General features: G+C 42.9%; 1 protein-coding gene across 3 annotated transcripts in view; it reads right to left on the bottom strand.

Annotated features, from left to right (window-relative positions):
* pomt1 (protein-O-mannosyltransferase 1) overlaps positions 1 to 21,732 on the bottom strand; it is a 54,187-nt gene that overhangs the window by 18,030 nt on the left and 14,425 nt on the right. Inside the window, exons 3-10 of one of the 3 annotated variants that reach the window (XM_043720542.2) lie at positions 17,315 to 17,421; positions 13,773 to 13,823; positions 11,179 to 11,325; positions 10,060 to 10,171; positions 9,904 to 9,969; positions 7,221 to 7,314; positions 4,363 to 4,518; positions 1,853 to 1,983 (exon numbers count right to left, since the gene is read on the bottom strand). In XM_043720542.2, coding sequence (XP_043576477.2) covers positions 1,853 to 1,983; positions 4,363 to 4,518; positions 7,221 to 7,314; positions 9,904 to 9,969; positions 10,060 to 10,171; positions 11,179 to 11,325; positions 13,773 to 13,823; positions 17,315 to 17,421 — 864 coding nt within the window. Of the gene's footprint in view, positions 1 to 1,852; positions 1,984 to 4,362; positions 4,519 to 7,220; positions 7,315 to 9,903; positions 9,970 to 10,059; positions 10,172 to 11,178; positions 11,326 to 13,772; positions 13,824 to 17,314; positions 17,459 to 21,732 lie in introns of all 3 variants that reach the window. The other 2 variants (XM_087998220.1, XM_043720543.2) reach the window with 2 other exon arrangements.

Here is a 21,732-nt window from a genome sequence, read left to right as displayed (position 1 = left end):
TGGGGGAATCAGGTCCGGTGAGGTGAATCGGGTTCGGAGTGGAGCCCGGCGAGGGGAATCGGGTTCGGAGTGGAGCTCGGAGAGGGGGAATCGGGTTCGGTGAGGGGAATCGGGTTCGGTGAGGGGAATCGGGTCCGGCGCGGAGCCCGGCGAGGGGAATCGGGTCTGGAGTGGAGCCCGGCGAGGGGAATCGGGTTCTGAGTGGAGCCCGGCGAGGGGAATCGGGTTCCGAGTGGAGCCCGGCGAGGGGAATCGGGTTCCGAGTGGAGCCCGGCGAGGGGAATCGGGTTCCGAGTGGAGCCCGGCGAGGGGAATCGGGTTCTGAGTGGAGCCCGGCGAGGGGAATCGGGTTCGGAGAGGGGGAATTGGGTTCGGAGAGGGGGAATCGGGTCCGGCGCGAAGCCCGGCGAAGGGAACCGGGTCCGGTGAGGGGAATCGGGTCCGGCGCGGAGGCCGTCGAGGGGAATCGGGTCCGGTGAGGGGAATCGGGTTCGGCGCGGAGGCCGTCGAGGGGAATCGGATCTGGAGCGGAGCCCGGCGAGGGGAACTGAGTCCTGGAGTGTGGACAAGTGAGTCGGAGCAGTCCTGGAGAAAACTTACCTTGGAGCAGCTAAGAACTGGTGTGGAGCAGACTGGAGGCTTGGAGCGGGGACGGTTGTTGGACTGGGATCTGGTGTGAGCTACCAGACCATGTGTGGAAACCCCTGCGCTCAATTACTGCAATGTAATGTTTATTTGCAATTTGTTATATGACTGCCATGACTACCCTTTCTGTAAAGTAATTCAACCACTGCTTTTTATTCCATCCTTTGCATCTAAGATTTGTATCGAGGTCCTTGTACCTAAGATGGCGCCATAATAGGTGACATTGTGAAACCTTTCCCTGTTCTCCTCTACACCCGTCCTCGAGTAAACCTAACCATAAAAGATACTCTAAATTCTATTCCATGCCCTGGAAGTTCTGCGCTAAACCTCTCTATCCTTTTTTTTTTAGATTAGATTAGATTACTTACAGTGTGGAAATAGGCCCTTCAGCCCAACAAGTCCACACCGACCCTCCAAAGCGCAACTCACCCAGACCCGTTCCCCTACATTTACCCCTTCACCTAACACTACGGGCAATTTAGCATGGCCAATTCACCTAACCTGCACATCTTTGGACTGTGGGAGGAAACCGGAGCACCCAGAGAAAACCCACCCAGACACGGGGAGGATGTGCAAACTCCATACAGACAGCTGCCCAAGGCGGGAACTGAACCCGGGTCCCTGGCGCAGTGAGGCAGCAGTGCTAACCACTGTGCCACCGTGTTTCGTCAAATCTCTTATATGCTCAATTTTGGTAATACTCTTGCAAATCACCTTGGAATATTTTGTTATATCAAGTCTTTTTTAGAAATAAAATTGTTGTTGTTATCCATGTAATGCACAAAACCCCTGACAAAGTTCATAGCATGTCAATGGCAGGTTCAAGCACTGTGCAATCACAGTAATTAGACACACAAACCATCAGGTACAACAATCACTAACTCGTTCTAGAGTCTAGAAGACCAACTCGCCAGCCAACCTATGTGTACAGTGCACCCAGAACCCATACATATCATGACTTTTAAAACATTTGTTCATGGGTATGAGGTGAGAGTAGCTGGCCAGTACTGATTCCTTCTCTCGAATTGCACTGGTGAAGGTGGTGGTGAACTACCTTCTTGAACTGCTGCAGCCCTTGGTAATTAAGAGCAGCCATAGTACTGATTGGGAGCAAATACACAGGAATGGCCAATATAATTTGAAGTCAGGATGATGTGTGGCTTGGGGTGGAACTTACAGATGGTTAATATGTCACATGAATCTCTACCTGATGGGGTACATGTTCTTGTGGGAATGTAGCCAACAGGGAACAGGTTTGCTCCAAACATTCCGCAATGTAATCTGGGAACCATAGGCTATTTCAAGAGGTTGACCTTGGGTGATCCTTGCGAGTCCACCCTGTAAAGGAAATCAAGTGTAATTTTCTCATCTGCTTGGGAAATCGTGTTTGAATCAAACAAACTTGAATAATATTTATGCTCATGAAGGCAAGGAAAATCGCCCAATTGGAACAGGTTGTTTCTGTATTCCTTCCTTGCCACAATCTGGCCACATTCTCTCTTGGCATCCTCCGTGGCATCCTCCTTTCCTGAAGCTGCTTATAGTTCTATATCTGTGCTTGGGTGCCTCACTATTTTGGTCCTTCTCATGCTAATCCTGATCATGAATGCTGGCAAACTGTTCAAACAAAGGCCTTTGGAACTCATCTCCTCATTCTACATCTGAATTACCAACGTGGATTGCCATCAACTGCAGAAACCTGTCTCCTTCTTTCAGTGAGAAGAGGCAATGAAACCACCATCTACTGGGTTCTGATTTCTAGCTGACCAGGACTACTTTTAGAAGATAATTATCAAAGGTAAAGTTAACTAAATCACAGCAAGGCATCCTGGAGTTGCATGGCATCATTGATGTGTATCAGTTCACAATTTCCAAGGAGGTGGCCATTCTGCCCAGTGGCTGTGCTGGCTGAGAAATGAGCTATTCAGCCTAATCCACTCTCCAGCTCTTAGCTCACAGTATTTTTAGATTAGATTAGATTACTTGCAGTGTGGAAACAGGCCCTTCGGCCCAACAAGTCCACACCGACCCGCCGAAGCGCAACCCACCCATACCCCTACATTTACCCCTTACCTAACACTACGGGCAATTTAGCATGGCCAATTCACCTGACCTGCACATCTTTGGACTGTGGGAGGAAACCGGAGCACCCGGAGGAAACCCACGCAGACACGGGGAGAACGTGCAAACTCCACACAGTCAGTCGCCTGAGGCGGGAATTGAACCCGGGTCTCAGGTGCTGTGAGGCAGCAGTGCTAACCACTGTGCCACCGTGCCGCCAGAGTATGTTACAGCATTTCATGTACATGTGTTAAAGGTCGCTGCATCGACCTTTCAGGCAACATCCTCCGGATCCCACGATCCTCGGGGTGAAAAAGCTCTCTCAACTGCTCTAACAATTACTTGAAGAAAGACTCCATTTGACTGTTGAGACTTGCTGCCTTTTTTTTTGTTGGGGGCGGGGGAAAGAGATAGTCTTTCCTCTGCACTTCATTCAGGTCTTTCATAATTTTGGAAACCTCAATTAAATCTCCCCTCAGCCTCCTCTGACCAAAGGAAAAATCAAGCCCAGCCTCTCTGACCTTCCCTCACAACTAACATGCTCCATTCCTGCAAGATCCTCATGAATCTCCTCTGTCCTCCCTTCACTGTACTGACATTCTTGCTATAATGTGGTGACCAGAGTTGTACACAAATCTCTGTAACATAACAAGCATTTTGTACAGTTCTCTGATCTCTTATGCCTTGGATAAGAAAAGAAAGCATAAAATACAATGCTGCAATTATAACCTGGAACTCTTTCAGAGTTGCAAAAGTCAAAAGAAATTCTGAGAAATATTTGAGTTTAACCTCCCTTTTAGCTTTGCGGCTGACTAATCTTTGGTGTTGCTCAGTGCTTAAACAGACCTGATAAGATGAGTGTGTGCCCTGAAGTCAAAATGAACTGGGAATGTAACGATTACACATAAACTCCGGAAAAATTCTTCAAGCAATCTGATCAATGCTTTTTTCCCGTGAATTTCAAACTCTACCAAGATCCAAAGATGTCCAGGTTAGGTGAATTGGCCATGCCAAATTGCCCACAGTGTGAGGTGTATTAGTCATAGGTAAATATAGGGTACAGGAATGGGTCTGGGTGGATTGCTCTTTAGAGGGTCGATGTGGATTTGTTGGGCCAAATGGCCTGTTTCCACACTGAAAGGAATCTAACCTAATCAAAAAACCAGTTTAGAAGGGGTAGTGGTTGTTAGAGGCAGTTCTTTCTAAAGTGCATGCATGGCCGCTCAGTAGTTATGAAGCCCTGCATTCACTTTTATCATCCTTCACTGTACACTTCCATTCTGGTTGAGATGTAACTGCTCAGACTATTCAGAAGTCCATGCAGGTGCAACAAAAATTAAAGGGAGCACCAAGGGGGGGGAAATAGGTGGCAATGTGGAGCAATCAAATCAGTCGTGATTTTATTGAAGAGAGGAGCAAGTTCAAGGAACAGAGTGGCTTACTTCTACTCCTAATTCATATGTTCATAAGCATAGAAGGAGTTCGTTCAGCCCATTTAGTCTGCTCTGCCATTCGATGCTTGTGCATCTACTCATCTCACTTTCCACTGTTTGTACATACTAACGAACATTTTTATTCTCTTTCTGTTCCCTTACTAAAAGTTTAAATGAAATGTCAACTGATGCTCTGATTCTACGGCTCAGCATATGTTCTTACCTCCAGACTGGCTTGGAATGTACTTGTCATGATTTGATCATGTGGTCCAGAGCGGTATAACAAAGTTAGGTGGATGTAGAAGAATCCCAGATACAGGATTACTGGCAGGACTAAAAGCGCACAGATCCTCGCCAGTGCATGGCAAAGCACCGTGACCTGCAAGTAGATTGAGGGGAAACTACAAAGCTTTAAATCTGATGACTATCCATGCCCCAAAGGTGAAAGCAATTGTTAAAGTCAAATTACAAATAATACAATCAGCTAGCTAGCTTTCTTGAATCCAAAGACAGAGAACATGTAGTTCCATTTTTATGTTCAAAGACTTGCTTTAATTGCTCACTCCTAATTCAGCCAATAAACAGACAACACATAGTAAAAAGATGTAACCAAGGACGTGGAACACTTTTGGCTGGTTAAAAATCCAACAGATGATTCATGAAAATGAACAACATTCCATGGCTGCTTTCATGGGAACAACGGGTATTGGTTAGAATGCTCCAGAACCTGAAAACACATTTGAATCTCAGTGCAGTCCCTGAGAGTGGGCTGTCACAGTGGTAATATGAGATTGCAGAAATGTTGAGTCCTTCAGCTCTATACTACACTTTAGTTAAATGAGTCTGAAAACAATAAACTTATTTAAACATGTAAAGCTTTGTAAAAATTGTGAGGATTTCTTCTTCAGAAATCGAGAGACTCTTCAAACATACAACTGTACAAGACTACAGTTGTAATCAGTATCTTAAGTAGACTTTTATCATTTAGGGGTAAAGATTTACAAGCAGTTACAACAGCCATCTAATATGGATGCAGTGACAATTCTGAGGTAGCAAGACATTTCTATTTTCAGCTGAGAAATCCAGAGGCCTGACTGAAATGATCAGGAATCAGGAGTTTAAATTCCACCACAACAGCTGAGGAGTTTAAATTGAGTTAATAAAATAAAAATCTGGAATAAAAAGCTTTGCATCAGAAATTGAGTCCATCAGTTTACTAATGTTGTTTGGGTAAACCTGCTGATCTTCTCCAGACTGGCCAGTTTCACTCTAAACATACAGCAAAGTGGTTGACTCATAACTGCAGACTGAACAAGACACCCAGTTACCTAGGGATGGACAATAAAAGCTGGTCTTGACAATAAAGCTCACATCCTGTGGATGAGTTTAAGAGAATTGTTGAATTTGTCATTTAGATTACTCATCTTTGGGTGTATGTATGCACTGATTTTAAATAAGGACCCCTGTCAGCAGCCAAACATTACAACTGCTGTCCAGTCTCTCTGCAAGCAAGATCTGCTGTTGGGGTAAATTAGTGGCAAATCTGTCATAGGGTCGTAGAACAACCATTAATTATATTACTTGTTATGGTGTTTCCAACTACGGGAGGAACCAATTTGCAACCAGGTGCCCATTTGCAGAGAAACAAACATCTTCTCACAGACCAGTACCCAAACAGTACTAACCTGCGCACACAGCTGTTTGTGGTACCTTACTGTGTGCAAACGGGTTGCCAAGTTCTCCATATTTGAGTAGTGACTATGCAGAAGAGATGCATTTTATTGACTGTTAAGCACTTTGGGGTTTCCTGAAATTATGGAAGGAGTTGTAACATTTATTTCCTTTCAACCTTTTAATCCGCATCAGTAATGTGCCTATTGACAGTAATCAGACTCTGTGGCCTCAGCGGAACATTATCTTTTTAGAGTCATAGAGACTTACAGCATGTAAAACGGACCCTTCAGTCCACTTGTCCATGCCGAACCAGATATCCCAACTCAATCTAGTCCCACCTGCCAGCACCCGGCTCATATCCCTCGGAACCCTTCCTATTCATATACCCACCCAGATGCCTTTTAAGTTATAGAATTGTACCAGCCTCCACCACTTCCTCTGGCAGCTCATTCCATACACGTACCACCCTCTGTGTGAAAACGTTGCCCCTTCGGTCTCTTTTATATCTTTCCCCTCTCACCCTAAACCTATGCCCTCTAGTTCTGGACTCCCTCACCCAGAGAAAAGACTTTGTCTAGTTATCCTATCCATGCCCCTCATGATTTTATAAACCTCTATAAGGTCACCCCTCAGCCTCCGACACTCCAGGGAAAACAGCCCAGCCTATTCAACCTTTCCCATTAGCTCAAATCCTCCAACCCTGGCAACATCCTTGTAAATCTTTTCTGAACCCTTTCAAGTTTCACAATATCTTTCTGATAGGAAGGAGACCAGAATTGTAGGCAATATTCCAACAGTGGCCTAACCAATGTCCTGTACAGCCGCAACATGATCTCCCAACTCCTGTACTCAATACTCTGACCAATAAAGGGAAGCATACCAAACACCGCCTTCACTATCCTATCTACCTGCAACTCCACTTTCAAAGAGCTATGAACCTGCATTCCAAGGTCTCTGTTCAGCAACATTCCCTAGGACCTTACCATTAAGTGTATAAGTCCTGCTAAGATTTACTTTCCCAAAATGCAGCACCTCGCATTTATCTGAATTAAACTCCATCTGCCACTTCTCGACCTATTGGCCCATCTGGTCAAGATCCTGCTGTAATCTGAGGTAACCTTCTTCGCTGTCCACTACACCTCCAATTTTGGTGTCATCTGCAAACTTACTAACTGTACCTCTTATGCTCACATCCAAATCATTTATATAAAATCATTTACAAAACACAAATATTATCTTTGTGTATCATATGGCACATTACTCTTGTCCTTACCCTCTGACTTACTGGAGCAGTGCCACAAGACATCTGCTCGTAAAGGTGTGTGTTCCGGCTTCAAATTCATCAAACAATTCAAAACTAAAAAACTTTCTCCGTGAAGAGGTAAAGTCAACAACATTGATACTTACATTGGATAACGATGTATCGCCAATTATCTGCCAGGTATGTACTCCAGCAATAGCCAATAGAAGCAGATAAGTGAACAAGCCCATATATTTGACACTGTCAACACAAAGTCAAAGTCAACAATCGAGACCAGTGTTCAGAAAGTCAAAGTTTACTCTTTTAATCAAGCTAATAACAGACAATCTAATTGGTCACACTAAGTGATAAATGTGAATAAATCACTACACAGGATGGAGGATGTGGCAGTGCTCATGATCCAGGACAGGTGACCTCTTGTTAACCTTTCTGAAGAATTAGGACTGAGGCAGAAATAAAAGCAGCGGTAGGTACAGAAAATGTCATCAGCTCCTACAGAGAATCAGTAATTCAATTAGGCAGCTGATATGAAAATGAGCTGCTTAGACAGGGGTATAAAACATCTGAATAGGACAGGTGGAAGGAGTTTTTACTCGCGGACATGGGCTTCACTGGCTGGGTTGAAATTTATTACTTATCCCTAATTGCCTTTGAAGGTGGTGGTGATGGTGAGTTGCCTTCTTGAACCACCCGCAGTCCATGCACTGCAGGTAGACATACAATATTGTTATGGAGGGAATACCAGAAATTTGATGCAATGACACTGAAGAATGGTGATACTGCGGGCACTTAGAGTCATAGAGATGTACAGCACAGAAACAGACCCTTTGGTCCAACTCGTCCATACCAACCAGATATCCCAATCTAATTCTACCAGCCAGCACCTGGCCCATATCCCTTCAAACCCTTCCTATTCACATACCCATCCAGATGCCTTTTAAATGTTGCAAATGTAGCAGCCTCCACAACTTCCTCTGACAGTTCATTCCATACACGTACCACCCTCTGTGAGAAAAAGTTGCCCTCAGGTCTCTTTTATATCTTTCCCCTCTCACCCTAAACCTATGCCCTCTAGTCCTGGACTCCCCCACCCCAGGGAAAAGACTTTGTCTATTTATCATCCTATCCATGTCCCTCATGATTTTATAAACCTCTATAATGTCGCCCCTCAGCCTCCGACACTCCAGGGAAAACAGCCCTAGCCTATTCAAACTCTTTCTAGAGCTCAAATCCTCCAACCCTGGCAACTTCTGGTCTCCCTTCCAGAGGAAGGATGTTGTGAAACTTGAAAGGGTTCAGAAAAGATTTACAAGGATGTTACCAAGGTTGGAGGATTTGAGCTATAGGGATAGGCTAACCAGACTGGGGCTGTTTTCCCTGGAGCATCAGAGGCTGAGGGGTGACTTTACAGAAGGTTGTAAAATTATGAGGGGCATGGATAGGGTGAATAGCTAAGATCTTTTCTCTAGGATACAGGAGTCCAAAACAAGAGGGCACAGGTTTGATGTGAGGGGGGAAAGACCTAAGGGGCAACTTTTTAACGCAGAGGGTGATGTGTGCATGGAATGAGCTGGCAGAAGTGTGGTGGAGGTTGGTACAATTACAACATCTAAAAGGCAGGAATATTAGAGAAATATGGGCCAAATGCTGGCAAATGGGACTAGATTAATTTAGGGTATCTGGTCAGCATGGATGAGTTGGACCGAAGGGCCTGTTTCCATGCTGCACATCTCTATGACTCTATGTGCTTTCAAGTCACAATAGTTTGTCATTTTGAGGGGAACCTGCAGGCGGTGGTGTTCCCGTGTCTCTGCTGCCCTTCTTCTAGATGGTAGCGCCTGTAGATTTGGGAGGTGCTGTCTAGGATCTTTGGTGAATATCTGCAACACATCTTGTAGATAGTACACACTACTGCTCCTGAAGCATTGGTGGTGGAGGGAGTGGATGCTTATGTATGTGGTACCAGACAAACTAGGATATTTCCATTGGAACACAGGAGTTTTAAAAAGTGAGCTAATAGAGGTTTTTAAGACAGTGAGGGGTTTTGACAGGTTAGACAGTAAAAACCTATTTCCTCTGGAGAATGGATCAATAATCCAAGGTTATAAATTTAAAGTCACTGGATAAAGATTTAGAGGTAAAACTAAGAAAAATTTTTCAGAGTTATCAGGATCGGGAATAATATAGCAATAGACTTAATGGAAGCTGAATCCAGTGGTAATTTTAAAAGGGAGTTGGATAAATACTTGAGTGATGAGAAACCTAGAGAGCAAAAGACACAAAGCAGGAGTCTGGAAACAAGCATCACCAGCCCTTTCAAAAAGCCAGAAATGAGAGGTCAAATACCTTCCTTCTGAGCTGCAAGTTTTAGTATTCAATGAAAAACACATGACTTTATAATAGGGATGAACAGAGAATGCTCATTAGTGGAAATCCTGGCTGAACCGTCTTTTCACTTGTTTATCTCGATGTACAGAGCCCAACTGGAGGACCCGTAATGTGATCAAGGCTAAGAACTACTGCTCACCAGACAATGGTACTAATTTTACCACATTCCTGGTTCTTTTAGCTCAGCAATGCCACAGGTTCACAAAGGGAGAGCCCGAATTCCACCCCTACTTCCTCACCTGATTCTCAACGTCATTAAAATATAAAGTTCTACAGATGACCCAAATACAAGTTGAAGCATTGAAATAATTTTACCTCTTCAGAGAGATTAGCTTCAACAACATTAATTCAACCTTCACCTTCTCTTGTTCAGCCTATCACAGTGCTGCCCCAGCTGATGAGCTGCAGTTCCTAGTTTGAAAACTGTGTTAAGAAACTCACCCAATCGCCAGTGCGCAAGCAGTTCCAGTTAGGAAAAGCCAAAACCACCACCTCAATGAGAATGAACTGAAATAAAACATAATAGATATGAATGAAGTATTAACTTTTCACTGTATCCCTTCCAATATTCACAACAGCTTGAATGCTTCAGCGTACCTGCCTTTCTGCATATTGTAGAATTTCAGATAAGACAAAACTGCCAACAGGACAAAGAAAATGAGAATGGATTCCAGGAGCATAAACCTTGATTGGGTTATTAAGGAGTTTTCTGTTTTAAAGAAAAGAACAGAGCATAACCACAACACCGAACGAATTAGAAATATTGTGTAAATGCTTAGACCTGACATCAATGTTTATATAAGCAGATACAGAACACAAGACAGAGGAAGAGCAAACCATATGACTCCTCAAACTTGCTCCACCACTCATACATACTCTTACAATATCATTTTTTAAAAACTAATCTAAATAGGTCAACAAATTTCTACAGAATCACTTCCAGTCTTGCCATTTGCCTCCAGAAGTCTAGCTCCTTAGGGTAGATTAAAGAGTTGACACTATAGATAAAAATGGGGATTAAAAGATCAACATTTATAATTGCAATGGTCCAGATAGTGGTAAAGATTTTAAGATAACAGTGACATGAGTTAATGAAGGAAAATAGGAATCAGAATTAAGTCAGGAATGCTATCTTTATGTTCAATTAGAACTATATGTGATGTCACTTATCATTTTGCATGCAATTTAAATAGGACTGCCCAGACTACACTTGAGAGCTGAGGACATGATACACCTGTATCAGCCTCTAAATTACAAAGCGAACAAGTAGCTACGCTTGGTTTAAAAACAAAGCTGTGTCACAACTTAACTGCCAGAAAATTCTTTACAAATCATTTTTCTAATTGCTGCTTTGGGCTCAGGATTCCTTTGGGCAGCTTTTGCTACGTTTTCTTTCCCAGGGTCAACAAAGAGATTGGGCCCTGGGGCTGACTTCTGTGGACTCTCACCCCTTGAGGTTCTGGTGGCCCGGAATAGATGGCCTGCTGTGGTGGCAGCCTCCAGTTGGTACTCCAGCAGCCTGGCGTGGCAGTCTGGAAGCGATATTGTCTTTCCTAAACCCAGGAACTGCAAATTTAACTAAGATGGACTACATCTTAACTTTCTTTTCTATTCCTTGTTATTAAAATAGGTGTCGCAGTATGGTGACTTAAACACTTTTCATTGTATTTTCTTAAAATATAAGTGACAATAAATGACTATTCTATTTGCTCTTACCAAACATAATAAGGAGAGCAGCAATAAGAGCTGAGAAGTGTGAATACTTGAGCTCTACTATGATCTGGTATGCCAGTGAGATGCAGAGTGCACCAGCCAGAGCTGGGAGAAACCTCAGGTTCCAAACTGGGACATTCCCCGTGTATTCTAAGAAAAAAGAAAGCATAAATATTCTTGTATTACAAGTGACAGAGAAGGAAGATTACCCATCAAACTAAGCTATACCCACTCTAAGTAACACTTATTTGTGGCCAACAGAACTGGAGAAACTACAGGAGACTGCCCCTTCTAAAGGCTTTGGCAAAGATTCTGCAGAGATTAAACGGCCTCATTCTGACTCTGGATGTTTCAAACAAGAGTCAGAGAAGTGATCATCCAGAGGAGGGAGAATTTGTATATTACCAACTCAAAAATCAGAAAAGTACTGGGAAAGAACACGGCAGCTTTGATTAAGCAAGATGAACTTTAATCAAAGAGTAGGGAAAAGCAAACAACAACTTGCTCTAATATAGAACCATTAATGCACTAAGATGTATTCACTGAGTGATGTGAGGAGATAGGGATGAGGTAGCTTTAAATGAGTTTCTTAAAGGAGAAAAGTAGTAGAGAGGGAGAGGCTTAAAGCAGGAATGAGTACTTCGGGACTTGAAAGCTGAAGCAATGCTGCCAGGGGCTGCAATGACTTTTGGAGATATGCAACAGGCAGTAGGACAAGGAGAGGGATGGATTAAGTGACTGGGAGGAATGGAATTTGCATTGGAAACTGAAGACAATGAATTTGGGTCTTGCCAATATTTAATTGGAGGTAATTTCTGCTCATTTAACACTGGGTGTCAGAAAAGCTGCCAAAACAGCAGCACTGGAGGCATTAAATGAGGTGGGACAGTGTGAGGTAGGGGCTGCATATGGAAGTTGATGCATTCAGATGATAGTATTTAGGGAAGGAATATAGATATGAGCATGGATGCTTGTGGGAACAAAGGATCAAGATAGAGGAGGAAGAGAAACCAACGCAGTGAATTGATGTCCTCAGGTAAAGAACAATACACTCAAATTCTTCGACAGCACCTTCCAAACACACAACCACTACCATCCAGAAGAACAAGGGCAGCAAATGCATAGGTATGTGACAACCTGCAAGTTCACACAGCATCCTGACTTGAAACAATGGCTCTGTTCCTTAAGTATGGCTGGGTCAAAATCCTGGAAGTGCCTTTCTAACCACTGTCTGGGTGTCCCTACCCTCCCAAAAGCTTGCCACCTTCTCAAGGACAATTAAGGATTTGCAATATGGCCACATCCCATGAACGAATAAAAAGATAGGAACAGAACATGAATCCGATTTGTTACATTCAGTATCAAATCACAAATTGAATTTTGATCTCTACCCATTAGCTCTGTCAGAGATGTTATCATCAATTCACTAATCCACTCTTGCTGGTTCACACTGGAATTCTCCTGTTAACAGTGCATTCCAGCTATGAGGATAAATTAAAGACCCTGGGACTGCTCTCCATGGAGAAGAGAAGGCTGACAGGAGATCTGATGGAAATATTCAAACTCATGAGGACAGAGTAGATAGGGAGAAAATATTCCCACTCACAAAAGGATCAAGAACGAGGGGGTACAGATTCAAAAAAGCAATTTGTGAAGGAAACTAGAGTAATTTACAGTGAGAAAATAAATCCCTAACAGCCAGTGGTTAGGACACAGAATGTACTGTCAAAAGTGGTAGAGGGATGTTCAATAGAGGCACTCAAAAGGGATTTGCAGAGTTATTTAAAGAAGATTATGCAGGGTAATGGGGAAGGCAGCTGGAGAATCTAGGTGAGATGCTCACTTGGAGAGCTGGCACTGACAACAGGCGAGTTTGATATAGAACCTGATTTATCAGCTGACAAGAAAGACTCATCATTACTGCAGAAGCATTACAAATGGAAATCATTTTGGCACTTGCCCACACAGTACCAAGTTTATTGAATTTAATTTCAGAATTTGCCAACGTGGAGAATTTGATCCATGGTTTTTGGATTGCTTATCTACTACTACAAGACCAGACCCCTGTACCCTCTGTAAAATGTTAAATCAACCATTTCCAATGTTAATTATCGTAAAAAATGCATCCTGGTAGCTACTTTTAGATATTTGCATTAAGTACAAAAATACCAGAAACCCAAACTTTAAACCTATTTTAACCACTACAACCTATTTCTACAATCCATATGCCCTCAATTTTGTGATGACTGAGACCCAATAGAATTGCAGCATTGGCAAAATATACGATTATACCCAAATGGTATTCCTGAAATCAATCACCCTGCTAGTTCATGGCTAATTTACACCAGCTTACCAAAGCAACTTCAAAAACACAGTTACCATTGCAATATATATGGACAGAATGTAATGTTCTAAAAACCTAAGGTTCTATTTACAGCCAGTAGGTGGCATCTATACAACAGTTGATCCCAATTTTATTTTGTGAGAGCTACTGTTTTCTATCATCACTTGTGGAGAGCCAGTTATCTTGGGCCATCACACCACAGCTCACTTCCACAAGAATAAACACAAGAGTGAAGGGACCGGGTAACTCCTACCTGCACCAATTCTGTTCCAAGCAAAGTTCCCATCAAAGCCACCAAAATATGCTGCAAAGGAAATGCCAAAAATACGTACAGCTATTAGCACTTTCAAAAGGCAACACGTTAAACTTCTTTCACTATTTTTTTGGCAATATTATACTTCTGAAAATAGACAGAAAAGCCAATCAAGTTTATTCCTGTTATTAAAAAGGTCACTGCTTCACCAGGGCTGAAGACCGTTCCAATAACCAAATTGCAATTTAGACTTTGTTTTCTGCTGTTGCTTTTTATTGTGCCTCCACCTGAGTTATTATGCTCCTATTACTTATCTAGTTGCATATTACTTCCCTTCAATGCTTTAAAAGGTGACAGCCCTGCTGGAATGGATAGGACTCCACTGGCATGTGGGTATATAACTGTCAATTGATTACTTGACCATGGCATCTCCCACGTAATCTGATTTCAGCAAGAGTCACTGGAATATTGTGGAGAGTAGGAACCTTGGCACATTTAGTCTTGACCAGGTCATTCAAGCTGAAGGACAACTGAAACATTCCAATTTCACCTACCAATTTCTAGCCTTCCAATCCTCTCTGAAGTCCCCAAATGCTTCACACCTCTCCCTTTAGAATATTATCCATAGCATGCATTCTGCTTTAGTAAAAATCACCAAACCCTGTGATTGCAACATTAATACTCCATAAAACTAGTTAGTGAAGGATAGAATGCGAATCCAATCTTTACATACCTTTCTATAACCATTTATAACCGTTACACATTACAAGCATACACCTAACCCAATAACCATTGTTCATCTGTGCCTGTTTATAAGGGCATGGGGACATCAAAAAGGGGAAAACAGACCACTGTTAAACTTAAGAGTAAACTTATGGGTGGCTCGGTGGTTAGCACTGCTGCCTCACAGCACCAGGGACCCAGGTTCGATTCCAGCCTCGTACAACTGTCTGTGTGGAGTTTGTATATTCTCCCTGTGTCTGCGTGGGTTTCCTCCAGGTGCTCCAGTTTCCTCCCACCATCCAAGGATATGCAGTTTAGATGAATTGTCCATGCTAAATTGCCCATAGTGTTCAGGGATGTGTAGGTTAGGTGCATTAGTCAGGAATAAACCCTAGGATAATAGGGTAGGGGAATGGATCTGGGTGGGTTACTCTTTGCAGGGTCAGTGTGGACTTGTTGGGCCGAAGGGCCTGTTTCCAGACTGTAGGGATTCTAATCTAATAAGATGTTTTCAATGATCAAGCTACTCCAACACTTGTAAAAACATTTTTATGGTGACAAAAGTGGAAGAAAGTGAAATCTTAACATAGTGTTATTCTATACAAATAATAGAGAATTTGGAAATGTGTAGAGAACAGAAACACCCAGGTCAAGGAAAAGATTCACACCCCTTATAAGGGGCCTAATGAGAAAAAACACTGTAGAACTGTGGATGCTGGAAGCCAAATGTAAAAACAGAAACTGCTGGAAAGCTTAGATCTGGCAGCACCTCTGTCGAGTAAAATGTTAATTTTTTGCATCCAATGAGCCTTCATAGCTAGAAAAGGATTGGTATATATGCACTTTACCTGCACTTCATTCAATCTGGTCTATTGTATTTACTGCTGACAATGTAGTCTCCTCTACACTGGGGAGGTGAAGCACAGACTGGGCGACTGCTTTGTGGAACACCTACATCCTGTCTGCAGAAATGACCCTGAGCTTCCAGTTGCCTGCCACTACAACACACCGCCCTGTTCCCTGGCCAACGTCTTTGGCATATTGCAATGCTCCAGTGAAACTCAGGTGCAAGCTGGAAGAACAGCACCTCACTTTTCACTTGGGAATGCTCCAGCCTTCTGGACTCAATATCGAGTTCAACAACATTTAGAACATAGAACATAGAAGAATACAGCGCAGTACAGGCCCTTCGGCCCTCGATGTTGCGCCGATCCAAGCCCACCTAACCTACACTAGCCCACTATCCTCCATATGCCTATCCAATGCCCGCTTAAATGCCCATAATGAGGGAGAGTCCACCACTGCTACTGGCAGGGCATTCCATGAACTCACGACTCGTTGAGTAAAGAACCTACCCCTAACATCTGTCCTATACCTACCCCCCCTTAATTTAAAGCAATGCCCCCTTGTAATAGCTGACTCCATACGTGGAAAAAGATTCTCACTGTCGACCCTATCTAAACCCCTAATCATCATTTGGGCTTGAGCACCTTCTCCCATGTCAATGGTCCCCATTAGCAGCTACCAATTCTCCCAGGCTGAACTTTACCCATTCCTTTGCCTGCTAATCTGTTGTTCTCTCTCTCTGGCTCCATCTCCACCTATTGCTTACTCCTCCTCCCCCACCCTATCTTTAGCGTATTTTCCAATTTTTCCTCGCTACAATCAGTTCTGAAGAAGGGTCACTGTACCTGAAATATTAACTCTGATTTCTCTCCACAGATGCTGCCAGACCTGCTAAGTTTTTCCAGCAACTTCTGTTTGGCTCATAAGAGACCAGTTGTTAAGCCACCAATAACCACAGTAATTGAGGATGTCTGGCAGTATAAAGCTTGTAAAATGGAGGCAAAGGCTAATATGTTTACAAGCAGAGTAAACTGCTGAAATGTTCAGCCTGAATTAGGTCGGCATTGTTTACTCCAACACTTGGAAAAGTGATGTCAGGTCTCTTGGGTCAGCACACGTTCCCAGGATAGTTGGAGCCTGGGAATCAGGCATGCCATCTTGTCAGGGAACATAAAATGGAAGACAGTTACCAGTCAACAAAATAAAGCTTGTTATTAGAAAGATCACTCAACCCTGAGGAAGTTGAACTCACAAACTCTTAACATTCGCCTGTACCTGTGTCGTTGTTTTTGCCGCTGTTTACCTATTATTTACTATCTATGCTACTTAACTCTGATCTGCCTGTATTGCTCACAAAACAAAGCTTTGCACTGTGCCTCGGTACATGTGACAATAAATTCAATTCAATTCACTGTCACTAAGATAATAACACTTAACTAGGAGGAGGTCTTCAACAACTAACTATTCTCATTCCAGTCAGTTCATTTTACCAAACTGGCGCAGATATTAAAAAGTTTTGACTTGAAGATGCCGCTGTTGGACTGGGGTAACTAACAATCAAAAGTATTTTTCAGTATATAATTTCAGTTACATCACACTGTAAACTTTTGCTATAAATTCTGTGTCTTGCAGTTGTGTCCTCCACAACCACCTGATAAATGAGCAGCACTCCGAAAGCTAGTGCTTTCAATTAAACCTGTTGGACTATAACCTGGTGTTCTGTGATTTTTAACATTAAAAAGTTTGTTTTCTATATAGCTGGGAGGATACAAGAAGTGAAGAAAAGTACAAGCAAGAACGTACATTTACAAATACTCCCGTTCGTAGCTTTCCAATGTTATTGGTAACAGCAATGTATAATTCCCAAGATGATGCAACGCTCTATTTCTTTTTAGTAAATGGCTGATAATAAAAACAATGGTGAATCCAGTCAGTCATTCTCCAAAATCTCTTTAAAAGCTGCAGTTTCTTACCTCCAACGGCCAGAATCATGTGACCAAGAGGAGGGCCACTGTCGTCAATAAAAAACATTTGTTTCATGTACAAGGAAACAAACTGCCCATAATAAACTTCATCGAACCTAGAGAGAGATTTTGGATATCACCATCAATGAGAATCTAAGGAGAATGGACAAAACCGAAGTAGGTACATCAACCAGCTCATCTAAGGAATGTAGGTCATGAGATTAATTAATAACAGACTGTAAAGTTGTAAACAACAGGTCCAACATACACTAAAGAGAGATTTAGTTGATATCTTTGAACATTAGCAGTAATTATTTAGCACAGATTTCTCAAATCAGATAGGATTCAAAATCCCTACCTGACCCCTAACTCAGCCATGATTTTTTACATCCTCAGCTGGATTCTCCCTAGGATGCGTGCTTGCACTGTTTCTCCAATAATGGCTATAAACTCCTGGACTTCAGCAAAGCTGCTTATTTTCAAGGTGAAAGGTTTAAAACAGACATGAGGGGCATTTCTCTCCACCATCAAACACCCCCACCCCCTCCCCAGGTGGTTTGCGTGTGGAATGAACTTCCAGAGGTGTGGTGGATGTCATTCCCGTTATGATGTTTAAAATGCAGTCAGATAAGTGCATGAATAAGAAACGTTTGGAGAGATATGCGCCAATCACAGACAGGTGGGACTACTTTAGTTTGAGCTAAGGTTCGGCATGGAATGTTTGGATCTAAGGGTCTATTTTGGTGCCAAATGACTCTATTACTCAACTTTGACAAAACTGAAGAAAGAATGAGGACAATAGGGCCATCTGTCACAATCCACTGGAGTAGAATCCTGGAAATCAAACCCCACTATTTCTAGAACATTCACAAAAGTTAAAGGTTTTAAAATTTGCAAAATCTCCAAATTACCTGCTATTCAAACTCAGAGTGGTAGAAAGCACAGGTCAAAATTCTGTTCTTAACAAGGAGTCATTATTTATTAAAGGTCATTAGATGCTAGCTACAGGCAAACAGTTAAACTAAATTAAGTGAACTTTATAAATTTGCAGATGATACAAGTTAAGTAGGAATGTATAGCTGAGTGGCAGGAAGCAGGGGGTGATGGCCAAGGGGGTACTTTGTGACTGGAAACCTGCGTCCAGTGGGGTCCAGCAGGGATCAGTGTCAGTATACCTAAATGATTTGGTCTTGGACATGGAAGTGTTGCTCACTAAGTTTGTGGACTATACAAAACTTGGTGAGTGGCACAGAGTGAGGAGGATAGACTTAGATTATAGGAGGATATAGAAGTTTAGCCAGATGGACAGTTTCAGCAAAAAGTGAAATTCAAATCTATGAAAGTGTGATGTCTGCACATGGGTGAAAAATTATAAGGGAATACATGATGAACGGTAGGACCATGGGAAGCACTGAGAATCAGAGGGACCTTGGTGTGCATGCCCACTGGTCCCTGAAGGTAACAGGACCAGTAGATAAATTGGTTATGGTGACACATGGTATATTTACCTTTATTAGCCAAAGCGCAGAAATTAAGAACAGGGAAGGTATGCTAGAACGCTATAAAACTCTGGTTAAGCCACAGCTAGACTACTGTGTGGAGCTCTGGAATCCACATCATAGGAAGGATGTGATTGCACTGGGGATGGTGCAGAGAAGATTATCAAAGATCTTGCCTGGGTTGAAGAGATTTAGTTATAAAGACAGATTGGACAGACTGGGAATGTTTCATCGGTGCAAGGGAAGACATGATTAAGATATATAAACTTGTAAGGGGCATAAATAGGGTAGAAACTTTTTTCCCCCTTGGTGGAGTGTTCAATGACTGGACTGAATTTAAGATAAGGGGCAGGGGACTTAGAGGGGACGTGACAAAAACATTTTTCACCAAGAGGTTGATGGGAATCTGGAACTCATGCTTGTAAGGGTGGCAGTCGTAAAAGCCCTCATAACATTTATCAAGAAGCAACGGTTAGTAAGTTTGCAGATGACACCAAAATTGGTGATGTAGTAGACAGTGAAGAAGGTTACCTCAGAGTACAATGGGACTTTGATGAGATGGGCTGAGGTGTGGCAGACTGAATTTTATTTAGATACGTGAGGTGCTGCATTTTGGTAAGGCAAACCAGGGCAGGACTTTTCAGTTAATGAGAGGGTCCTGGGGAGTCTTGACAAACAAAGAGACCTGGTGGTGCAGGTTTACAATTCCTTGAAGGTGGAGTCATCGGTAGACAGGATAGTGTAGAAGGCATTTGGCACACTTGGTTTTATTTGGGAAAAACAATGACTGCAGATGCTGGAAACCAGATTCTGGATTAGTGGTGCTGGAAGAGCACAGCAGTTCAGGCAGCATCCAAGGAGCAGCGAACTGCTGTGCTCTTCCAGCACCACTAATCCAGAATCCACTTGGTTTTATTGGTCAGTGCAATGAGTATAGGAGTTGGGATTCATGTGGAGACTGTACAGGACATTTGTTAGGCTACTTTTGGAATATGGTGTTTAATTCTGGTCTCCCTGCTATAGGAGAGATGTTGTTAAACTTGAAAGAAAAGATTTACAAGGTTGATGCCATATTGAGCTTTATGGAGACACTGAATAGGCTGGGGCTATTTTCCTGGATTATTGGAGGTTGAGGGGTGACCTTATAGAGGTTTATAAAATCATGAGGGGCATGAATAGGGTGAAATATCCCAGGGTGGGGAGTCTAAAACTAGAAGGCATAGGTTTAAGGTGACAGGGGAAAGATTTAAAAGAGACTTAAGGGGCAACGTTTTCACACAGACGGTGTTGCATGCATGGAAATAGAGGCTGGTACAATTACAACATTTAAAAGGCATCTGGATAGGAAGAGTTTAGAGGGATATGGGTCAAATGGTGCCAAATGGGACTCGATTAATTCAGGATATCTGGTTGGCATGGACGAGATGGACTGAAGGGTCTGTTCCACACTGAACAACTCTACAACTCAAAGTATTTAGATATATGCTTGCAATGCCAATGCATGGAAGGCTATGCACCAAGTGCTGGAAAATGAAATAGAATAATTCAGTGCTTGCTTTATGACTAGCACAAACTCGGTGGGCTGAAGGACCTTAGAACATAGAACATAGAAAAACACAGCGCAGTACAGGCCCTTTGGCCCTCGATGTTGCGCCGATCCAAGCCCACCTAACCTACACTAGCCCACTATCCTCCATATGTCTATCCAATGCCCGTTTAAATGCCCATAAAGAGGGAGAGTTCACCACTGCTACTGGCAGGGCATCCCATGAACTCACGACTCGCTGAGTAAAGAACCTACCCCTAACATCTGTCCTATACCTACCACCCCTTAATTTAAAGCTATGCCCCCTCATAATAGCTGACTCCATACGTGGAAAAAGGTTCTCACGGTCAACCCTAACTAAACCCCTAATCATCTTGTACACCTCTATCAAGTCACCCCTAAACCTTCTTTTCTCCAATGAAAACAGCCCAAGTGCCTCAGCCTTTCCTCATACGATCTTCCTACCATACCAGGCAACATCCTGGTAAACCTCCTCTGCACCCGTTCCAGTGCCTCCACATCCTTCCTATAGTATGGCAACCAAAACTGCACACAATACTCCAGATGCGGCCGCACCAGAGTCTTATACAACTGCAACATGACCTCAGGGCTCCAGAACTCAATTCCTCTACCAATAAAAGCCAGTACGCCACATGCCTTCTTCACCACACTATTTACCTGGGTGGCAACTTTCAGAGATCTGTGTACATGGACACCAAGATCCCTCTGCTCATCCACACTACCAAGTATCTGACCATTAGCCCAGTACCCCATCTTTTTGTTACTCTTACCAAAGTGAATCACCTCACACTTACCTACAGTGAACTCCATTTGCCACCTTTCTGCCCAGCTCTGCAACTTATCTATATCCCGCTGTAACCTGACACATCCTTCCTGTCAACAACTCCACCGACTTTCGTATCATCCGCAAAGTTGCTCACCCAACCTTCTAGCCCCTCCTCCAGGTCATTTATAAAAATGACAAACAGCAATGGTCCCAAAACAGATCCTTGCGGAACACCGCTAGTAACGGCACTCCAAGATGAACCTTTACCATCAACTACTACCCTCTGTCTTCTTCCAGCCAGCCAATTCCTAATCCAAACCTCCAACTCACCCTCAATGCCATACCTCCGTATTTTTTGCAGTAGCCTACCATGGGGAACCTTATCAAACGCCTTACTAAAATCCATATACACCACATCTTCCGCTTTACCCTCGTCTACCTCCTTAGTCACCTTCTCAAAGAATTCAATAAAGGTTTGTGAGGCACGACCTGCCCTTCACAAAACCATGCTGACTATCCTTGATCACATTATTCCTATCCAAATGTTCATAAATCCTATCCCTTACAATTCTCTCTAAGACTTTGCCCACAACAG

The sequence above is a fragment of the Chiloscyllium plagiosum genome, unplaced genomic scaffold (genome assembly GCF_037043375.1).
Source record: "Chiloscyllium plagiosum isolate Xiang-an unplaced genomic scaffold, Cpla_swu_hap1 HiC_scaffold_21, whole genome shotgun sequence".
In the NCBI taxonomy this organism is placed as follows: Eukaryota; Metazoa; Chordata; class Chondrichthyes; order Orectolobiformes; family Hemiscylliidae; genus Chiloscyllium; species Chiloscyllium plagiosum.
The sequence above is the reverse complement of the archived record's forward strand: the minus strand, read 5'-3'. Positions and strand labels throughout refer to the sequence as shown.